Source organism: Dermochelys coriacea, chromosome 11 (assembly GCF_009764565.3).
Source record: "Dermochelys coriacea isolate rDerCor1 chromosome 11, rDerCor1.pri.v4, whole genome shotgun sequence".
NCBI classification, from domain to species: Eukaryota; Metazoa; Chordata; order Testudines; family Dermochelyidae; genus Dermochelys; species Dermochelys coriacea.
In genome coordinates, this window is record NC_050078.2 from 32,283,824 (window position 1) to 32,303,007 (window position 19,184).

Genomic DNA, 19,184 nt, shown 5'->3' on the forward strand with positions numbered 1-19,184 from the left:
TTTCAGGTGCCAATTCCTTTAATATTCTTGGATGAAGATTATCTGGGCCCCCCGATTTAGTCCCATTAAGCTGTTTCATTTTCGCTTCTACCTCTGATATGGTAATATCTACCTCTATATCCTCCTTCCCATTTGTCATGCTACCATTATCCCCAAGATCCTCTTTAGCCTTATTAAAGACTGAGGCAAAGTATTTGTTTAGATATTGGGCCATGCCTAGATTATCTTTAACCTCCGCTCCATCCTCAGTGTTAAGCGGCCCCACTTCTTCCTTCTTAGTTTTCTTCTTATTTATATGGCTATAGAATCTTTTACTATTGGTTTTAATTCCCTTTGCAAGGTCCAACTCTACTCGACTTTTAGCCTCTCTCACTTTATCCCTACATGTTCTGACCTCAATTAGGTAGCTTTCCTTGCTGATCCCTCCCATCTTCCACTCCCTGTATGCTTTCTGCTTCTTCATAATCACCTCTCTAAGATGCTTGCTCATCCAGCTTGGTCTACAACTCCTTCCTATGAATTTTTTCCCCTTTCTTGGGATACAGGCTTCAGATAGCTTCTGCAGTTTTGATTTAAAGTAATCCCATGCCTCCTCTACCTTTAGATCCATAAGTTCTTCAGTCCAATCCACTTCCCTAACTAATTTCCTTAATTTTTGAAAGTCAGCCCTTTTGAAATCAAAAACCCTAGTTGCAGATTTATTTTTGTTAATCCTTCCGTTCAGTTTGAACTGAATTAGCTCATGATCACTTGAGCCAAGATTGTCCCCTACAACCATTTCTTCTATGAGGTCCTCGCTACTCACCAAAATTAAATCTAAAATGGCATCCCCTCTAGTCGGTTCAGCAACTACTTGATGAAGGAATCCATCAGCTATCGCATCTAAGAAAATCTGAGCCCTATTATTATTACTAGCACTGGTCCTCCAGTCTATATCTGGGAAGTTAGTCTCCCATGATCACGCAGTTTCCATTAGTAATTACTTGATTAAAGACATTAAAAAGGGCTCTATCCATATCCAAATTAGATCCCAGAGGTCTATAGCACACCCCAAGCACTATCGTAGGAGAGGCTTTACTAGTTTTCTTCCCCAATGTAATTATTGCCCAGACGGACTCTGTCTTATCCATTGCATCGCTTCTTATTTCTTTACATTCTAACGCATCATTGATATACAATGCTACTCCACCCCCTTTACCTTTGTTTCTGTCTTTCCTAAACAGCACATACCCTTCAATACCTGTAGTCCAGTCATGACTACTATTCCACCATGTTTCTGTTATCCCTATAATATCTGGTTTCACTTCCTGCACCAGTAGCTCTAGTTCCTCCATTTTGTTACCTAGACTCCTCGCATTGGTGTACTAACATCTTAATTTTTGCTGTTTGGCCTCGCTCACATTTTGTACCCTATTAGGCACAGTCATTCTACAGTCATATTAGACTAGTATCCACACCGCCCTCGCTCCTTATATACATTCTCCTACCCATGGCTGTATCCTTTCTTACTTCATCTTCCCTCTCAATGCTAAAATCTGGCGTGGAGATTTTCTGGACATCTCCCATCCATCTCCCCCCAATTCCTAGTTTAAAGCTCTCTTTATCAGTTGTGCCAGCCTCGATCCTAGAAGTCTATTTCCTTCCCTACTCAGATGAAGTCTATCCCGAGAGAACTGACCTCTGTCCGTGAATGCCTCTCAGTGGCCATACATCCCAAAGCCCTCCTTATAGCACCACTGCCTAAGCCATCTGTTGACAGTCATAATCTTGTCAGACCTTTGTTGCCCTTCTCTAGGAACAGGAAGGATCCCGCTAAAGATAACCTGAGCCTCAATTTCCTTAAGCGTCTTCCCCAGCCTAGCATAGTCTCCCTTGATACTTTCCAGTGAGAATCTGGCTGTATCATTTGTTCCCACATGAAGGATAATTAGGGGATTCTTTCCTGCTCCCTTGAGGATCCTTTTCAACCTCAGGTCTACATCCCGTATCTTAGCACCCAGAAGACAGCACACCCTTCTATTCTCAGGATCAGCTGTAGTTACAGACCCGTCTATTCTTCTCAATAAAGAGTCCCTGATCACATAGACCTGCCTTTTCCTGGTGACAGTGCTATTCTCCAGTCTCTCCCCTCTTCCCTCTGGCTGCAAGTTCTTTCCATTCCTATTTTCCCTTACAATCCTCTTCAACCCATCCTGTATCCTCCTGGGGCTCATATTTGGTGTAGTCTCCCTTGACTCTTCCCCTTTTTCTATAGGACTAGCCTCTCTTCTCTTCTTCCTTACCCTTCCACCTTCAACAAGTACCTGCTGAGCCCCTTCTTCATTTTCCAACTCTGCAAACCTGTTCCTAAGCTCTATTTCTCCTTCACTAGCCCATCTTTTTCTCTGCCTGGTTCTTTGAGTCACATGTTTCCACTGACCACTTTCCTCATCCAGTCTCTCCTCAAAATTCCCCAGCCCTGCTTCCATCTGTGAGTCTGAGCTTTTCCCTTCAGATACCTCATATCTTTGCTCCATCATCTGCTCAAACTCCTTCCTAAACTCAACCAGACTTTCCACCTGCATCTCCAAACCTCGGATCTTTTCCTCCATCAGCTCTATCAGACGGCATTTCATGCAGAAAAAACTCTTACCGGTTCCCCATCCAGGATCATGTACATACCACAGCTTCCACATCCAGTCATCCTCAAAGTGTCTTTCACTACAGGAGTCACTCCCACAGCTGCCTCTGTATCTGTCATCTCCTTCCCACCTAAATTCTGTTAATCTGGGAAACACAAGCCACACCAAAAAGACCACACACCCCCCAGCAAAAGCAAACCCCAAACAAGCACCACAATACAAACTCCCACTCAAACTCCCCTGTTTAGAGCTCTGTTTGCTAGCTCCTGTGCCACTGCCTGTCTGGCTGGCTACCTTTATAGGGCCCCTAGTCAGAAGCCCCACCCCCTAAAAAAAAAAAAAGAAGCTTACAAGAAGTGGAAGCTTGGACATATGACCAGGGAAGAGTATAAAAATATTGCTCGGGCATGTAGGAAAGATATCAGGAGGGCCAAATCGCACCCGGAGCTGCAGCTAGCAAGAGATGTCAAGAGTAACAAGAAGGGTTTCTTCAGGTATGTTGGCAACAAGAAGAAAGCCAAGGAAAGTGTGGGCCCCTTACTGAATGAGGGAGGCAAGCTAGTGACAGAGGATGTGGAAAAAGCTAATGTACTCAATGCTTTTTTTGCCTCTGTTTTCACTAACAAGGTCAGCTCCCAGACTGCTGTGCTGGGCAACACAAAATGGGGAAGAGATGGCCAGCCCTCTGTAGAGATAGAGGTGGTTAGGGACTATTTAGAAAAGCTGGACGTGCACAAGTCCATGGGGCCGGACGAATTGCATCCGAGAGTGCTGAAGGAATTGGCGGCTGTGATTGCAGAGCCCTTGGCCATTATCTTTGAAAACTCGTGGCGAACGGGGGAAGTCCCGGATGACTGGAAAAAGGCTAATGTAGTGCCCATCTTTAAAAAAGGGAAGAAGGAGGATCCTGGGAACTACAGGCCGGTCAGCCTCACCTCAGTCCCTGGAAAAATCATGGAGCAGGTCCTCAAAGAATCAATCCTGAAGCACTTAGAGGAGAGGAAAGTGATCAGGAACAGTCAGCATGGATTCACCAAGGGAAGGTCATGCCTGACTAATCTAATCGCCTTTTATGATGAGATTACTGGTTCTGTGGATGAAGGGAAAGCAGTGGATGTATTGTTTCTTGACTTTAGCAAAGCTTTTGACACGGTCTCCCACAGCATTCTTGTCAGCAAGTTAAGGAAGTATGGGCTGGATGAATGCACTATAAGGTGGGTAGAAAGCTGGCTAGATTGTCGGGCTCAACGGGTAGTGATCAATGGCTCCATGTCTAGTTGGCAGCCGGTGTCAAGTGGAGTGCCCCAGGGGTCGGTCCTGGGGCCCGTTTTGTTCAATATCTTCATAAATGATCTGGAGGATGGTGTGGATTGCACTCTCAGCAAATTTGCGGATGATACTAAACTGGGAGGAGTGGTAGATACGCTGGAGGGGAGGGATAGGATACAGAAGGACCTAGACAAATTGGAGGATTGGGCCAAAAGAAATCTAATGAGGTTCAATAAGGATAAATGCAGGGTCCTGCACTTAGGATGGAAGAATCCAATGCACCGCTACAGACTAGGGACCGAATGGCTCGGCAGCAGTTCTGCGGAAAAGGACCTAGGGGTGACAGTGGACGAGAAGCTGGATATGAGTCAGCAGTGTGCCCTTGTTGCCAAGAAGGCCAATGGCATTTTGGGTTGTATAAGTAGGGGCATAGCGAGCAGATCGAGGGACGTGATCGTTCCCCTCTATTCGACACTGGTGAGGCCTCATCTGGAGTACTGTGTCCAGTTTTGGGCCCCACACTACAGGAAGGATGTGGATAAATTGGAAAGAGTACAACGAAGGGCAACGAAAATGATTAGGGGTCTAGAGCACATGACTTATGAGGAGAGGCTGAGGGAGCTGGGATTGTTTAGTCTGCAGAAGAGAAGAATGAGGGGGGATTTGATAGCTGCTTTCAACTACCTGAAAGGGGGTTTCAAAGAGGATGGCTCTAGACTGTTCTCAATGGTAGCAGATGACAGAACGAGGAGTAATGGTCTCAAGTTGCAATGGGGGAGGTTTAGATTGGATATTAGGAAAAACTTTTTCACTAAGAGGGTGGTGAAACACTGGAATGCGTTACCTAGGGAGGTGGTAGAATCTCCTTCCTTAGAGGTTTTTAAGGTCAGGCTTGACAAAGCCCTAGCTGGGATGATTTAACTGGGACTTGGTCCTGCTTTGAGCAGGGGGTTGGACTAGATGACCTTCTGGGGTCCCTTCCAACCCTGATATTCTATGATTCTATGATTCTAGGCAGGGCTCAGCTGCTCTCTCAGCACAAAGCCCCACCCCCTAATCAGTCTGCCTTCATTATCCGGGGAAGAGAAGGCCTGCCTAGTTTTCTCCAGAAGCAGTTCTCTGAACTTCTTCATGGAGCACTATAAATCATACAACCCCAGCTGAGCCTGTTAGTTAGCAATATGCAGCTGCACCCCCCTGTCAAATCTTCCTGCCAAATAAGTCCAGCCTCTTAGTGTTTTGATTTGGGGGTGACAACCTAGTGCCCCTGTCACGTGTGCACTCTCATTAGCTGCTATCATAACTAATCAGCCCACTGGTGGGTAAGTATAAAGGTCCTCAAAACCTCAGGAGGGTTCATAGTATTTTCTTTCTGCCCTTTTAAAGGTGGGAGGCAATGAAGTTGGAGTCTGCCATAGAGCCTTTACACGCTCTAGTATTGCTCCAATTATTGGCAGAGCCACTCTGGAGGTACCCACAGATAAGATGTCAACCAGGCTCGGTGAGGACTCCCTGACCTCCTCAACCTCTATGCTGAAGTCTGCAGCCTCTCTCTAACAACTCCTGATTAAAATCATCAGGTGAGGTGAAGTTTTTCTGGATAAAGCAACTTCACCTGGCGAGGAAGATGGGAAGGGGTAAAATTCCTTCTACTAGCTGTTGTTCTGCCTCTGGGACCTCTTCTTGATGCCTGGTACTGGGCCAGGTATCAGACTTTGGAGATGGAGCCACCTGGTGCGCAGACATTACCCTTCTAGACCAGGGCACTGAGTAAGCACAGTGAGGGAGATTCTTGGAAACTGGGGGGAAAAGCTCAAGGGTTCCAAAACTGCCACTGGTATAAGGCCAGACACCACTAGTCAGCCCACATTCTCATAGCAGTTTCTATTGAGGGGCTGAGGAGGTAGACTGGAAGATAGGATCTGTGAGAATACTGGCCTGTCCTGCTTCAGACTTATGAGATGTAAGATCCCGCCTCACAATGTGACAATGAAGACTTCCCTTCCTCCGATCATAGAGGGGCTGATCCAGTCAGGGCCGGGGACCGGTGCCAAGAATGTGCTGATGGGTGGGGCATTGCCATCATTGCAGATTTCTCTTAGGATGGTACTAAATGACCACTTGAGTGGGAAGCAGGCAACTGCTGGTAGTGGATGGGGAAATGGTGCAAAGGGAGCCAACTCTTGTAATGATGGAGACACGGGCACCAAGAGGCAGAGCAGATTTCTTGCTGCCACAAACAGGGTAGTTGGCACTGAGATGGCATCCTGTTGTGGTGCCAAAGAAGATGACTGTGCTGCTTCTGGCACTAGGCTCAATGGTGGACTTTGCTGTGCTAAAGCCTTAGGCATGGATTTGGAGGAAGAGCACTTTGGTTTCAGGTGCACTCTACTCCTCTCCTTTTTGCACTTCTTATCAGATTAAGGGAGTGGAGACGCAAAGAGGCCCCTACCAGGGGAAGATGTCTTATTTCTTCCTCAGTACGAGCAATGGAGAGTGGTGATGGGATTCCGCTAAAGCTGGAGGTGTGCTTCTCAGTGAAGCTGCAGCACTTGGCAGCAGTCAGACTGGGGTGGCTCTTATGGTGGCTTGAGCAGGCCCTCCACCAGCAGGAATTTCAGCCTAGCCTTCAACTAGTACTAGCAACTCTAGTACCAGTCTCTTACATGGGCTTCACCCAAGCACTTCAGGGAGATATTGTGAGGTTCAATAGCAGAGGCCTTGAGCAAGAAGCACACAGCTTGAAACATGGTGAGCAGGGTTTATCTTGGTACCATAAGCAGAAAGACCTCAAAATGGGGAATACAAGTCCAAAAACTTACAAACTATACTAAATCACTAGACTAACTACAGTACATACACTGTTATACCCAATCAGAGACAACTCTTCTGGTATTAACAGAGTTCCAATGACCATTGTGAGTGGTAAGGAAGAGTGGAAGGGGGCTAGAAGCGTCTCTGCCCTTTTGCTTCATGCAGTGGTGTGCAGCAGGAGGAGGAGAGTGAGTTGTCCAATGGGTACAGCTGAGAGAAAAAGTTTCCAACAGCTACGTGCTGGGGTGCATAGACCCTGAGTGGAATGCACATGTGCAATCACTTGAAGAACAACTGACCAAGGATCATGATGGATTCTCTATCACTGGCTGTTAAAGATTGGATGTTCTAGAAGACATGCTCTAGTTCAGAATAAATTATTGCGGGGAAGTGCTATGGCCTGTGTTATTCAGAAGGTCAGACTAGATTAACACAATAGTCCCTTCTGGCCTATCTCTGATATAGATTGGAATCAGACTTAGGGTATTATTATTTTGTAAAATATGTCCTTACTCTAGCCTTATATACATGATTCAAGTCCTTTACTTTGCCCATTGGCTTGCTGGACCTGCACTACAAGTATGGACAAACATAAAACTTCTCACCTAGAGGAAGGGGGAAAAAAATCTCTTAAACAAGCACCAGAAAGAGTAAGTGAAATGGATTAACTGGCTTGCTTAAGTTCACAGAGTATATACATTCAACTCCTAAGTCTTATATTTAAGTCTTCAGATTCCCAGGCCCAGGCTTAACGCACAAACCTACAGCTAATAACTCCCTAGGCAAGTCATTTGGCTTTTCAATGCTCCAGATTTCTGTCTGCAAATGGGGGTGATAAGTCTTTGCATTTCTTCACCTGTAGATTGTTATATGTGTTACTGACGCACACAGCCAATCCTTCAGCTGCAACAAAGGACCAGCCAGACATATGCTGATGGCCCATTAAAGGGAATCTATTCTCCCAATGCCATCCCAGAGACTTCTCAGAGAGAGCACGTATGCAGTAGAGACTGCTTAACCAATGGGGACTGCCTGATCCCCATGTTACAGGAAAGATTGCTTCAGCAAGCTGGAAGAAAATACAAGAGGGGAAATGACATCATCACTCGGCCTCTCTCCCCCTCCAATTCAACACCTGGAAGAACATCTGGAGGACAAAGACTTTGAACTGGGAAAGGATGGTCCCAGGCTGGAAAATAGTCCCAGCCTGCGTATTAAAGAACTGTAACCTGCTTGTACCATCTGTCAGGATGAGAAAAGCTGTATGATTCAACTCTTGCTTAGATTAGAAGTTTAGGATTTAGAAAGCATGTTTACTTTTTATTTTCTTAAGGTAACTATCTCTGACCTTTATGCCTACCACTTATAATCACTTAAAGTCTGTCTTTCTGTAGTTAATAAATCTGTTTTATATTTTACTTAAAACAGTGAGTTTTGGTTGAAGTGCTTGGGAAATCTCAGCTTAGTTTACAAAGGTGAGTATGTGTCCACTTGACACTCTGGCAGGGGTGAACTACTTGAATGAATGTGCACTGTCCAGGGCAGCCTTGAGCAGTGTAACAGGGGACAGCCTGGGGTGTAAGGTTGGAGCTGGGGGAAACTGGTTGGAGCCTTTCTATTGATGGTTCATGAGTGACTGGAAAATCATTCATGTAACTCAGTTGGGCGTGTCCCTGCCAGTGGATGTCTGTGTAAGTGCAGTGTCTGTCAGAGGTTTGTAGCTTGACATCAGCATTACAGTGTGAGCGGCAACCCAGGCTGGTGCATTTGGAGGGCTCAGCAGTCCCACAGTTCAGGTTGCACCCTAGGGACCTCATCACAGTTGGAAAGGTGCCAGATCTGGCCAGCTGAGAATTCCTGCAACATAGGGGAGCTCTCAGCTGGTGCAGAGACAGAACACTTAGCTTGTTCTTCCTCCATTTGGCCACTGCTTAGGAAGGGTGTGAGGTGCAGAAAGGAGTGTGGCCAGAGTTCTGCACTTCAGCAACACTCAGCTGGAAAATGGTCCCCTATGGACAGTTGATATCTGGAATATGTTAGGACAGGCCCAGGCTGCGTTACCCAAAGCCAGGGCACTAAGCTGATCCACTAGTCTTGGAGACATAACTAATAACCCTAATTCCCTAATAACCACCCACCCAGACCCACTGCTTTGCCAAACAGTAGTTCAGCAAAACAGAGGATCTGGGCCATAAGGTGCACCAAGCTAACATAGAAAAATAGGTTCATTTAAAGAACCAAATTCTGCTCTCAGTTATACTCCTGTAAATCCAGAGTAACTGAAAAATTTGATCCAATTTAAGGTTTCTTGTTTTATAATACCTTTTGGATAGAACGAAAAACAACTGACAAGTACTTTCTAACCAGTAAGAGTTCAAGAGAGATAACATTAGAAGAGTGAGAATAATGCAGCATGCTTTCAAATGTTAATTTCTGTGTAACTGGAAAAATCAGAGCCCAGTTCAAACAACTTTTAACATGCCTTTTATTGATCTTTCATGCTCAGAAATGTGAGACTTTCCCCATTATACATCAGCTTGGTATCACTTTCTACAGAAAAAGAAGTGTTACCGTCTACAGTATTCTGTTAACACAGTTACACCTTCCAGAATATTTGTGAACCATTACTAGAAGCCCTCTGATAGGGACAAGCAAGCCATGGCATCAACTTTTCCACATTTTAGAAGATGTGAATTCTCATAAGTAAACAAAAGAGGAAACTGAAATTCATTATATTGCTCTTCAGAATCAGACCAGCATTAATTTTAAGAATTGGTGTTAGTTATGTTTACAATCAATAATACACTGTTATACTCAACATTTCTATGAGGGACATTTGAAGATCTCAAAGCTACTTGCAAGAACTTATGAGTAGAGCTGGGTGAAAGTTTTTGGACAAATAGTTTGACAAAAAACTGCAGTTTAGGTCGACCAACTGTTTGCGAATTTGGTACAAATTTGCCCAAAAGCTTTGGCCAAAAACATTTTCTGGGCTAGATTCACAAGGGAATTTAGTCACCATTCACAAATCAGTGGAGGTGACATTTCCTCTTCACAATCTTTAGCACAGTGGTAAGAATATTCACTTAGGCTGTAGGAGACATAGGTTTGAATCTGCACTCTGGAACCATTAAAACCTTGTCTCCTCCTTTCCAGGTAAGTGCCCTAACTACTATGCTATTGGCTATTCTGGGGTGGGTCTCTCCTGTTGAAGCTATTTCACTTTGAATAACATACACTGGGCCTTGTGATTAGGGTACTCACTTGGGAAGGGACAGACCTGGCTTCAAATCCCTGTCCAAGAGCAGAGATTCAAATTTAGGTCTCCCACATCCAGGGTGAGTGTCCTAAGCACTGGGCTAAAGGTTCTAGAGGAGATGCGCAGATATTATTTTCCTCTTCCTTTATGAATCTAGCTCTTTAGAAACTAGCTTGGAAACAAAAAGTTCATTTGATTCACCAACATACTTTTTCAATTTGCCAAAAATTCTGAAAAATGTTATATTCAATTTGGGTCAGAACAAATTTATTTTTTAGAACTGCCTCTGAACTGAAAAAAAACCCCAGTTATTCACCCAGTTCTCCTTATGAGTTAAGTCTCATAACACCCATGTGAGGTAGGGAAGCATCATCCGTACTTTACAGAAGAGGCAACTAATGCACAGAGATGTTGTGTGTCTTGCCCTAGTAACAAATGAAGCCTGTGGCAGACCCAGAACAGAACATTAGTGTCTTGGCTCACAATCTCACAGTTTAACCTTTGAGACCATTCTTCTTCCTTTAGAATGGAGCCCCATTTTTCCCGCATAGAATGTGTGAAGCCCATCAAAACCGATATGATGACATTTACTCTTTACCATTTTTACCTAAAAGGATAAAAATACAACAAATGTGACATGCTAAAGGCTGCATCTACACTTGCAAACTGACAAGTATGAATCACAGAGTAGTGAATACTCAATTTATTTATTTTATTTATGACTAGTATTACACTACTTCCCAAAAATGTGCTAGGCACTGTACTGTCATGATGGAAAACTCGATCCCTTCCCCCAAGAGTATACTGTCTAAAAAAACAAAAATTTAATGAAGAATTGTAGGAGGGATACAAAATACAAGCAAGGAGATCAGGATGATGATTGGCACAGATCTTATTTTCATATTTGTTGCTTTTCTTTGTCCATCTGTTCATCCTAACTGCTCCTTTATTTAGCCCTTTTGGGCCCCTTTTTTCTAGAGTTACTTGATTTTTTTTTCATGAAAATGTCAATTTTCATCAGCTTTTTTCAAAATTGAAATTTTTCTTTTTGACAAATAGAAAAACAAACACATTGATCTTTTCCTTTCCCGCCCCCCTCCTTTCCAAGCTTCCCCACTTTCAGCCATTCAATGGCAAAATGTAAGGGGGGAGGAGGAAGGGGAAGATAAAAGGACAGAAAAGGAAAACAAAATTTCAAAACCAAAAATTTTTGAACTAATAGTGCACAAAAAAAGTTTATAAACTGCTGATGAAATTTTTCACAAAAATGTTTTCTATTTTTTGTCCAGTTCTACTTTCTTCCATTATTTATTATTCACACTAAGTAGAAAAGAAAAAGCGGGGGAAGGCAGGTGATCATACAAGTAAAGTGATGTTTAGCACATGTGTTAAATTTTTATTTTGTTTCCTTTTCTACTTTTGGCCTTCCCCAATTCTTTATTTTCTTCTCTGTGCCCATCCATCTGAGTAGAGCTGCCCTTAACATGTAAAAGCAGTGTGGTGGGTCCAAGGGCAAGAGCTTCCTGAATGGCCTCACCTGTCTCTGGGGTGCTTAGTCCAGTGAGTGTTGTTTCTCACTACACTGATGTTATTCCAGGTTTTCCCTCTAACTCTAACCCATTTGCTCTCAACCTGGTTCCAACTGTCCCCACTTTTAGCCTCTTATGTCAAATCACTTTATCTCGCCTTCTCTCGATCTTATTAAACAACTCACATTGCTAGTGTAGATACAGCTTTAGAGAGTTATAATAATGAAGTCCAGCACCAGTGGAAAAAGGGCACTTAGGAAAGGAAGGTGAAGTTCTGGAATGAAAACTTTCACCTTTTCTCATGTCTAGGTTATTATTCATATATGCCTATTCTTGATGGTCAGATCCATAGCTGGTATAAATTGGCATAGCACCATTTACTTCAATGAGCTACACTGATTTATACTAGCGAAGGTGCTCAGTATTTATTTTTAAATAACTTCTATTAGCATAAGAAAATATCTTTGTAAAGCTATTCAAGCATGCATGAGCTCCAAAGAAGCCAAACAAGAGCTCTGGTATAAAATAATGTAACCTCAAAAAAAGAAAAGTAGTACTTATGGCACCGTAGAGACTAACAAATTGCCACAAGTACTCCTTTTCTTTTTGAGAATACAGACTAACATGGCTGCTACTCTGAAACCTGTAACCTCAAAGTCATTTGCTGTTCAAGTTGCACAAGAGAATAGAGGGATAAAAGCATACAGATCTCTGCCAAAAGATCACAGTCTTCTTCACTCACGTATAGGTATATACTTTTATTGTAATAAAGAGCTGCCCAGAAGGATTAAATCAGACTAGGAAAAACAAGAATATGACAACCAGTCTCCATTAGGATTTTTTTATCCTAATACTATCGGTTATGCAAGATTTTTGCTTGAGTTAATTTTGAATCCACCAGGATACAACTACCAATATATTTATGTGTGGTCTTGTAATTGAGCTTACCTTTCCTTTCAGATCAGCACAGATTTCCTGTTGCTTTCTTCTATTATTAGCCAACATCACTTCTGTCTCATGAACAGCACAGGCTTCAGCAATAGTCATTACTGCTTTCAGTAAAAAGGCTTTTCTAGCCTGAGCCCAGTTTAGAATCAAAGCTCTACGTTGATTCCTAGCAAAATGATACTGGTCCCAAGCCTTTTCATGAGAAACCTAAAAAGTAAAATTTCAAAAAGATTTAAAACCATAGATAAAAGAATAAATAATTCTGCACATTAATTTTAATGACTTGTAAATTTGAAGTAAATTAACAATATTCCCATGGGAATGAAAATGTAGGTTTTGATTTTGGTAGGTGCTGAGAGTCTTCTGTGAGGTGCTCAGCACCCTCAATTTTTCTAACTTCAACAGGATTTGAGTTGACTTCACAGGAAGTACTAAACACTTTACAAAATCAGACCCTTAGTGACAAATTTCTGTTCTCCTTTATGGTACCATAGCTCCACTGAAGTCAATAGAGTTGCAATAATGTAGCATAAAAGAGAATTTAATTTGCCTCATTATTTCTCCTAATGTGAAATCTACTGTTACCCTTTTTGGACCCTGGCAGTTGTTCAAAATTAAGGGTCCTGCAGATTGTTTTGGTTAGGAGGAGAAATTGATGATGGAGCCAGGTCACTTTGATGCAATCCTGTTTATTTACAAAAATGTACAAGTCCTGTTTCCCTGAATACAGAAGGAATCAGACAAATAGGAGATAGTTTCTTTGCTGCTGAAAAAGGCTTGGAACTGTGAGCATTCAGCCATAAGGTCTCTCTTTAGGCTTTCCTCAGGGCTATGCTCCCAGCACTTGTTCAGGCTGTATCCTTGGCTTTCCCCTCCTTCTCTGTGTCTGCTTCTCTGGTCTTTATGCCCATCTTTCACAGACACACACATCTTCACAAACAATACCAGCAAAACCCCTTTGCCCATACGTGCCTTTGTTTTGGGTGGAAGCTGCTGTTTCAGCTATCTGGTTCCATAAAGGAGTTTAACTCATTCTTACATTTATCCCAAAGGAAGGGTGGCTGTTACAACCATTAGCTTCAACATGTTTTATCCCAATCCATAAAATACTAGGAATAAATTTTGGTTCTTCCAACAATGTATGTCAAAAAAAGAGGAGATGAATCTTTAATATCCTCAAAGAGTTCAGGAGCTGTACCATTACTTCCTTTCACCCACTCTTAATTTTCCTCATCTATTCAAGGCTTGAGGCTTCAGTGAGAACAGGATCAGGGCCTTACTCCACAAAAATCCATTGAAATCAACAGGACTACTATCATAATAAGACATGACGGTGTGAGGAAGACTAACAGAGTCAGATGCTCAGATTGTATCATTTTCGGGACAGGGACTGTCTCTTACACCATTTATGTTCCATTACTAACACAACAGGGCCCCAAATCTCTGTCAGGATTTCAGGACACTATCATGTAAATAATAATGCTACAATTACCCCTTGCATTTATCCACAAATTGACACAATATTTGACAAACGTGCCCATCTTAAAGTAGATACAAAGAACCAAAACAGGCAAGAACTCTTAGGAGGAAAAAGGAAAACATTCAACAAATTTTTAAAAAATATATATGTATCTGAAATATCCCATATGTTAAGACCCATCAGATTTTAGTTCATTATTCAAAGACTTTCCCAGTATGAAGCACTTTAATTTTTAAGGTTTCAGAGTAGCAGCCGTGTTAGTCTGTATTCGCAAAAAGAAAAGGAGTACTTGTGGCACCTTAGAGACTAACAAATTTATTAGAGCATAAGCTTTCGTGAGCTACAGCTCACTTCATCGGATGCATTTGGTGGAAAAATTTGGTTTTTTCCACCAAATGCATCTGATGAAGTGAGCTGTAGCTCACGAAAGCTTATGCTCTAATAAATTTGTTAGTCTCTAAGGTGCCACAAGTACTCCTTTAATTTTTAAAATACTTTCGTCTAATATCCAACTGTTAGCATTTTACCTGTGTTTCATAAAGCCTAATATATGCTAATTTCACACCTGCCAAACATTCAAAAAAGAAACAAATATACAAGCTTCTAAAATATGCTGCCAATCATTAATGCAGAATTAAACAAACCCAGTTTAGTTATGCTAATATTATGTAACTATTTTAAGAATTAGTTTTAGTACTGTTGTAACATTTCTATATTTAGAATGCTGAAATATAGTTGGTCAAAAGAATAATAGTTTTGGATTTCTAAAAATGGATTCTATCAAGGCTGGCAGGCCTAAAACTAGACCTGCACATTTTATTTTCATATATGTGACACAAGGCCCATGCTCTCTCATTGTATCTTCCAGCTCAGTTCCTGGGAGCAGGAGAAGTATTGAAATTCACAATAAATTATCCTAGAGGGATTGATCATCATCCCTTTTTGTTGCAAAAGAGCATGCAGAGAAAAAAAGATGCTCACTTTTTGCACATTTTTTCACTCTGCCCTGAAAAGAGGTACAGGATTCCATGAACTACTATAGAGTGCACACCTGCCAGCAATCCGTTTGTAAGGCATTATGCTTACTGAAGGCATTTTCGGTACGTCTCTTTTACTAAAATATACTCTTTTTAAGAGTTCGGGATAAGCTTCCCCCCTTTTCCCCTCAACTGTATGCTTTGGAATAGTTAGAATGATTGGTCCCAGAGTGTAACAATACTATGTCTGCTCATGAGAAGAGAATAGGGAGGCAGAGTGCAAGGATAGTATGATGTGCACATCAACACTTATAAGCACAAACTATCCTAGCAAGCTGAATTGTTGTTGTTGGGTTGTCCAGAAGAGCAGATGCAATTAGAAAAGTGCCATAGGTCTTGTTTTGGAGAGGTGATACATTTTTAGAATTCTCTTACAGGTAACTGAGCAAACTAACCATGAACTGGGATATTCAGTCTTGACTGTATTTATAAACACAAAACCTTTCTTTTAACCACTATAAGCGGAATTAATTTCAAAATATAATTTTTTTCTCCTAAGCTTTGGTAATAAAGTGTTTTAGTCTAGTACTATTTTTAAACAATTTTTTGAAAAGGGAACTTTCTAGCATATGAAGTGGCACTGACCAGATCATGCCTAGATTTGTGAGGCAGATGTCTCTGTAGCATATCCAAATACAGAGTTCTTCTGCTCTGAAGGTCACTTGGATACTGATTTATAACAGTCTGATAAACCCAGTGATCTTCTTCACTCCAACCAAAGTTCCTGTAAGCAATCAAATCCAACATAAATTTTAAATGGATTAGATATGAAAATCATAAAATTTGCATTTGATTTCTTTCTCTAAGGCCTGCCCCCCCAATGGGCTCTGAGTGAGCATACTCCTGTACCTGAGTGGAATCCTGTTAACATCAAAGGAGTTCTGCAATGATACTAGGGTCTTCCTTCATGGAACTCATTGCAGGGTCAGGGAACAGATATATAAATTGTCTTAATTACAGTAAATGGCATTTCTAAACATGGCTGTTTATCATGTCTTTATAAAGTGAACTATTTTTTTCCTAACTTGGCTTTATAGTAAAAGAGTATAGAACTATATTGTTTTTCCTAAAGTAATTACAATAATATAATATTTTACAAGAGATGGAAAATATGGGGTAAAGAAGGAAGGAGCTCATATCTATCTAGGTTCTTTCATAACATTCATTAACATCGTATCTGTGCACCAAAGAGATGATCTTATAGTATCCGAGTATGGCTTAAGGCCACACTTAAATTGATTTTATAAACTTCATTGGCCAAAATGGCATGACCAAGGTACAGAGACTCAGAGAGACATAGAAATGTACAACCTTTTAAAATAGGATGACATAGTAATCAAGTCTGCATTCAAGGTCAGATTATGTTTAGCCCCTGTACAGGTGTGCAGAGGATACAAAAATGTTGCCCATACACAGGTCAGGTATGACTAGACTTATAGAGAAAATGGAAAAGGTGTGTGCTAGGACAAACACAACAAAATAAATCCATGCTTGTGAACAGTTCTTGGGGAAAAGAGAAAATAACAAAACCACATTTTTTTTTGTCCTGAACTTCGTCCTAGTCCTTCTTTAATGAGTTCAGCCCCTCCCCAACCTTAAGGCTATAAAAAAGAAACACAGTTACATAAAGTAAAATAAAGACAGCAGAGGGTAGTTTGCCCAAACTTTGAGGAGAGCAGTCAGCACTCCTATTTTCTTCCATGTCTCTCCCTATCTGCTGGAAGGTGGTTCCTGTATATCTGTAGCCATTCCTCAACAGGCTTCACCAGAACCCTGAACACCACAATTTCCAGCCTGCTGTGTTCACTTGGCCTCATGAAAGAGCAAGATGCTGGCTAGAACCATAAAGGACCAGTTTACCACTACAAAGAGATGGGAATTCCAGCCCTCCTTGCTTTAGGGTTGCCACCTCTGAGGTGCAAAAACCCTACAAGACATCTAGGATGATCTGAGCCCATAAATATGGACAGATTTCTCAGGACAGCTTTCTCAGAAAAGGGCTGATCTTGGGAAAACCTAGCCAGGAGGCAACCCTACCTTTTTCCCAGAACTCTGGCCTCATCCCCAGAAACTGTGATAGTTGTATTGATTTTCCCAAACCCTAAACTGCTTCCCTGAAGCCTCTTTCTCAGTAAGGATATTTTTCTAAAAGGCCATTACAGAGAGAAAGAAAATAAGATTGAGAGAGAGACAAGATACAGTGCTAACGTATGTGAAAGTACTCAAGAAATGACATTGTGTAAAAGATCCCAAGTGAAATATAATTGGTTCAAAAATGTCACTTCTGGCTGTTATTTCCTCTACAATGAGTGTTGTAACAATATTTTATTTTCATTCACTAAGTCGAGGTGGCTCAGGAAATTTCCACTGGTGAAGAAGAATACAATTTTTTTTAAAGGGCCGTACATGTCTATTGCTTGATTTCCGAGGCAGTTAAGAATGCCTGAGTTCATATCTAGTCCCAGTAGGCAAAATTTAACTGAGTATGAAATGAACATATGGTGTGAAACTAGCAGACAGAGTCTAATTTAAATAAAAAAAGAAAGAAGGGGAGAAAAAGAGAGGTGACACATGAAAGCAATTATGCAGATACAAAGGTGTGAATTGCCAAAAAGGTGTGTGGCTTATCCAAACTCTGGATTAGTATGTGCAAAATACAGCATAAGCCTATTATGACTCAAACGCTCATCATCACTCATATAAAGTTTTCCCCCTTTTGTTGAGTAGGGGCACCAAAGTGACTCAGAAGAAAACGTGGAACATGGATGCCTTGTAAGAACTGGTTTTTTGTTCTGTGTTTATACAGTGCCTGGCACATTGAGGTTCTGGTCCATGACTAGGGCATCTGGATACTACAGTAATACAAATGATAAAAAAAAATAAGTATTGATAGAAGTCTCAGCACACCAACTATTTAGTCACCGTTAGTCTCTTTATGCCTGTATGCAATTTGTGGCTTGAGTCATACTGGAACACGATTCAAACTCTTTTGGGAGCCAGAATGGTGTTCCAGTACTACTAGAAGTACATTCTGGCACTTTTTTTAAAAAAAAAGGACTTGAACACTGATTACAGCTGAAACCAGGCAGCTAAAGGGGCCTTGATCTTACAAGATGCTAAGTAATTTGCCTCCCACTACCCAGTCTCACAGAAATTAGACTTGTCGGGATGTTTGGTTACTGTTTATGGAAGTTTTGCAGACCACATGGCTGAATGTGCAGCCAGATCAGATGTCTTGCATGTTAACAGTGACTATACACACTATTGTACTGAATGGTTTAGGAGTAAGTCTGTGATTTTTAAAGATGGTGTGCATTCACTGTCACTCCAACACAAAGAACTATGACTTGATGTAAGTGCAAGGGGACCAGATAGCTCACAAATCATCTCTTTCTTCTCCTTAACACTATTGCTATGCTCATCCAGAACATTTCAGCCCAATTTTCATCTGAGAATAAATATTAGAATGGCAGAGGAAGTATGTGCAGTTAGAGGCCCAAAATTATGGAACAAACCTGTGCAAGACATTAGGCTGAATGAGTGCTGATCTCTTTTCAGCATAGGCTGTAAGATCCACCTATTTAAACAACCAAACTGTAACACCACTCATTACAAAGGAATCATCCATTAGCCATATTGCTATAAGAAAACGGATTAAAGGAGACAGATGGACAGCTTGGCTTTCTCGAGATTATGTGGCATATTTTTAATATTGTGAGGTAGTCAAATATTACAGTGGTGAGAGACCTAAAAAAACCCCAAACTAGTTTAACATGGGCCTGGTACTAATTTCATTGAAACATAGAATTGTAGGACTGGAAGGAACCTCAAGAAGTCATCTAGTCCAGTCCCCTGCACTCATGGCAGGACAAGTATTATCTAGATGATCAAGTCTCCAAACGATGGAGATTCCACAACCTCCATAGGCAATTTATTCCAGTGCTTAAGCACCCTTAGCACACCCAACTTATCATGTGCTAAATTTTCTTTCTATGAGGTGATTCTTACTCTGTGCAATTACTCCAAAAAGAGTAAAATTTTTTTTGTCATGTAAGCCTTCACCACATTTCCTGGTTAATGAAGCCATGACCAACTGCCTCATTCTTAGCCTGCACACACCTTTCCCTTTGTGCATAGGTAGTGTTTGCTAGTTAGTAATCCACTGCTCTCACACATAGATTGCTGCTGTCTGCACAGTTGTCAGCTATATTTGGCACTGATGGGTAA

At 41.5% G+C, this 19,184-nt stretch overlaps 1 protein-coding gene across 1 annotated transcript in view; it reads right to left on the bottom strand.

Moving 5' to 3' along the window:
• Positions 1-19,184, bottom strand: part of CCDC148 (coiled-coil domain containing 148) — a 156,376-nt gene that overhangs the window by 55,020 nt on the left and 82,172 nt on the right. The window contains exons 9-10 of the mRNA XM_038422028.2: positions 15,543-15,681; positions 12,441-12,647 (exon numbers count right to left, since the gene is read on the bottom strand). Of these exons, the coding sequence (XP_038277956.1) occupies positions 12,441-12,647; positions 15,543-15,681 (346 nt within the window). The remainder of the gene's footprint in view (positions 1-12,440; positions 12,648-15,542; positions 15,682-19,184) is intronic.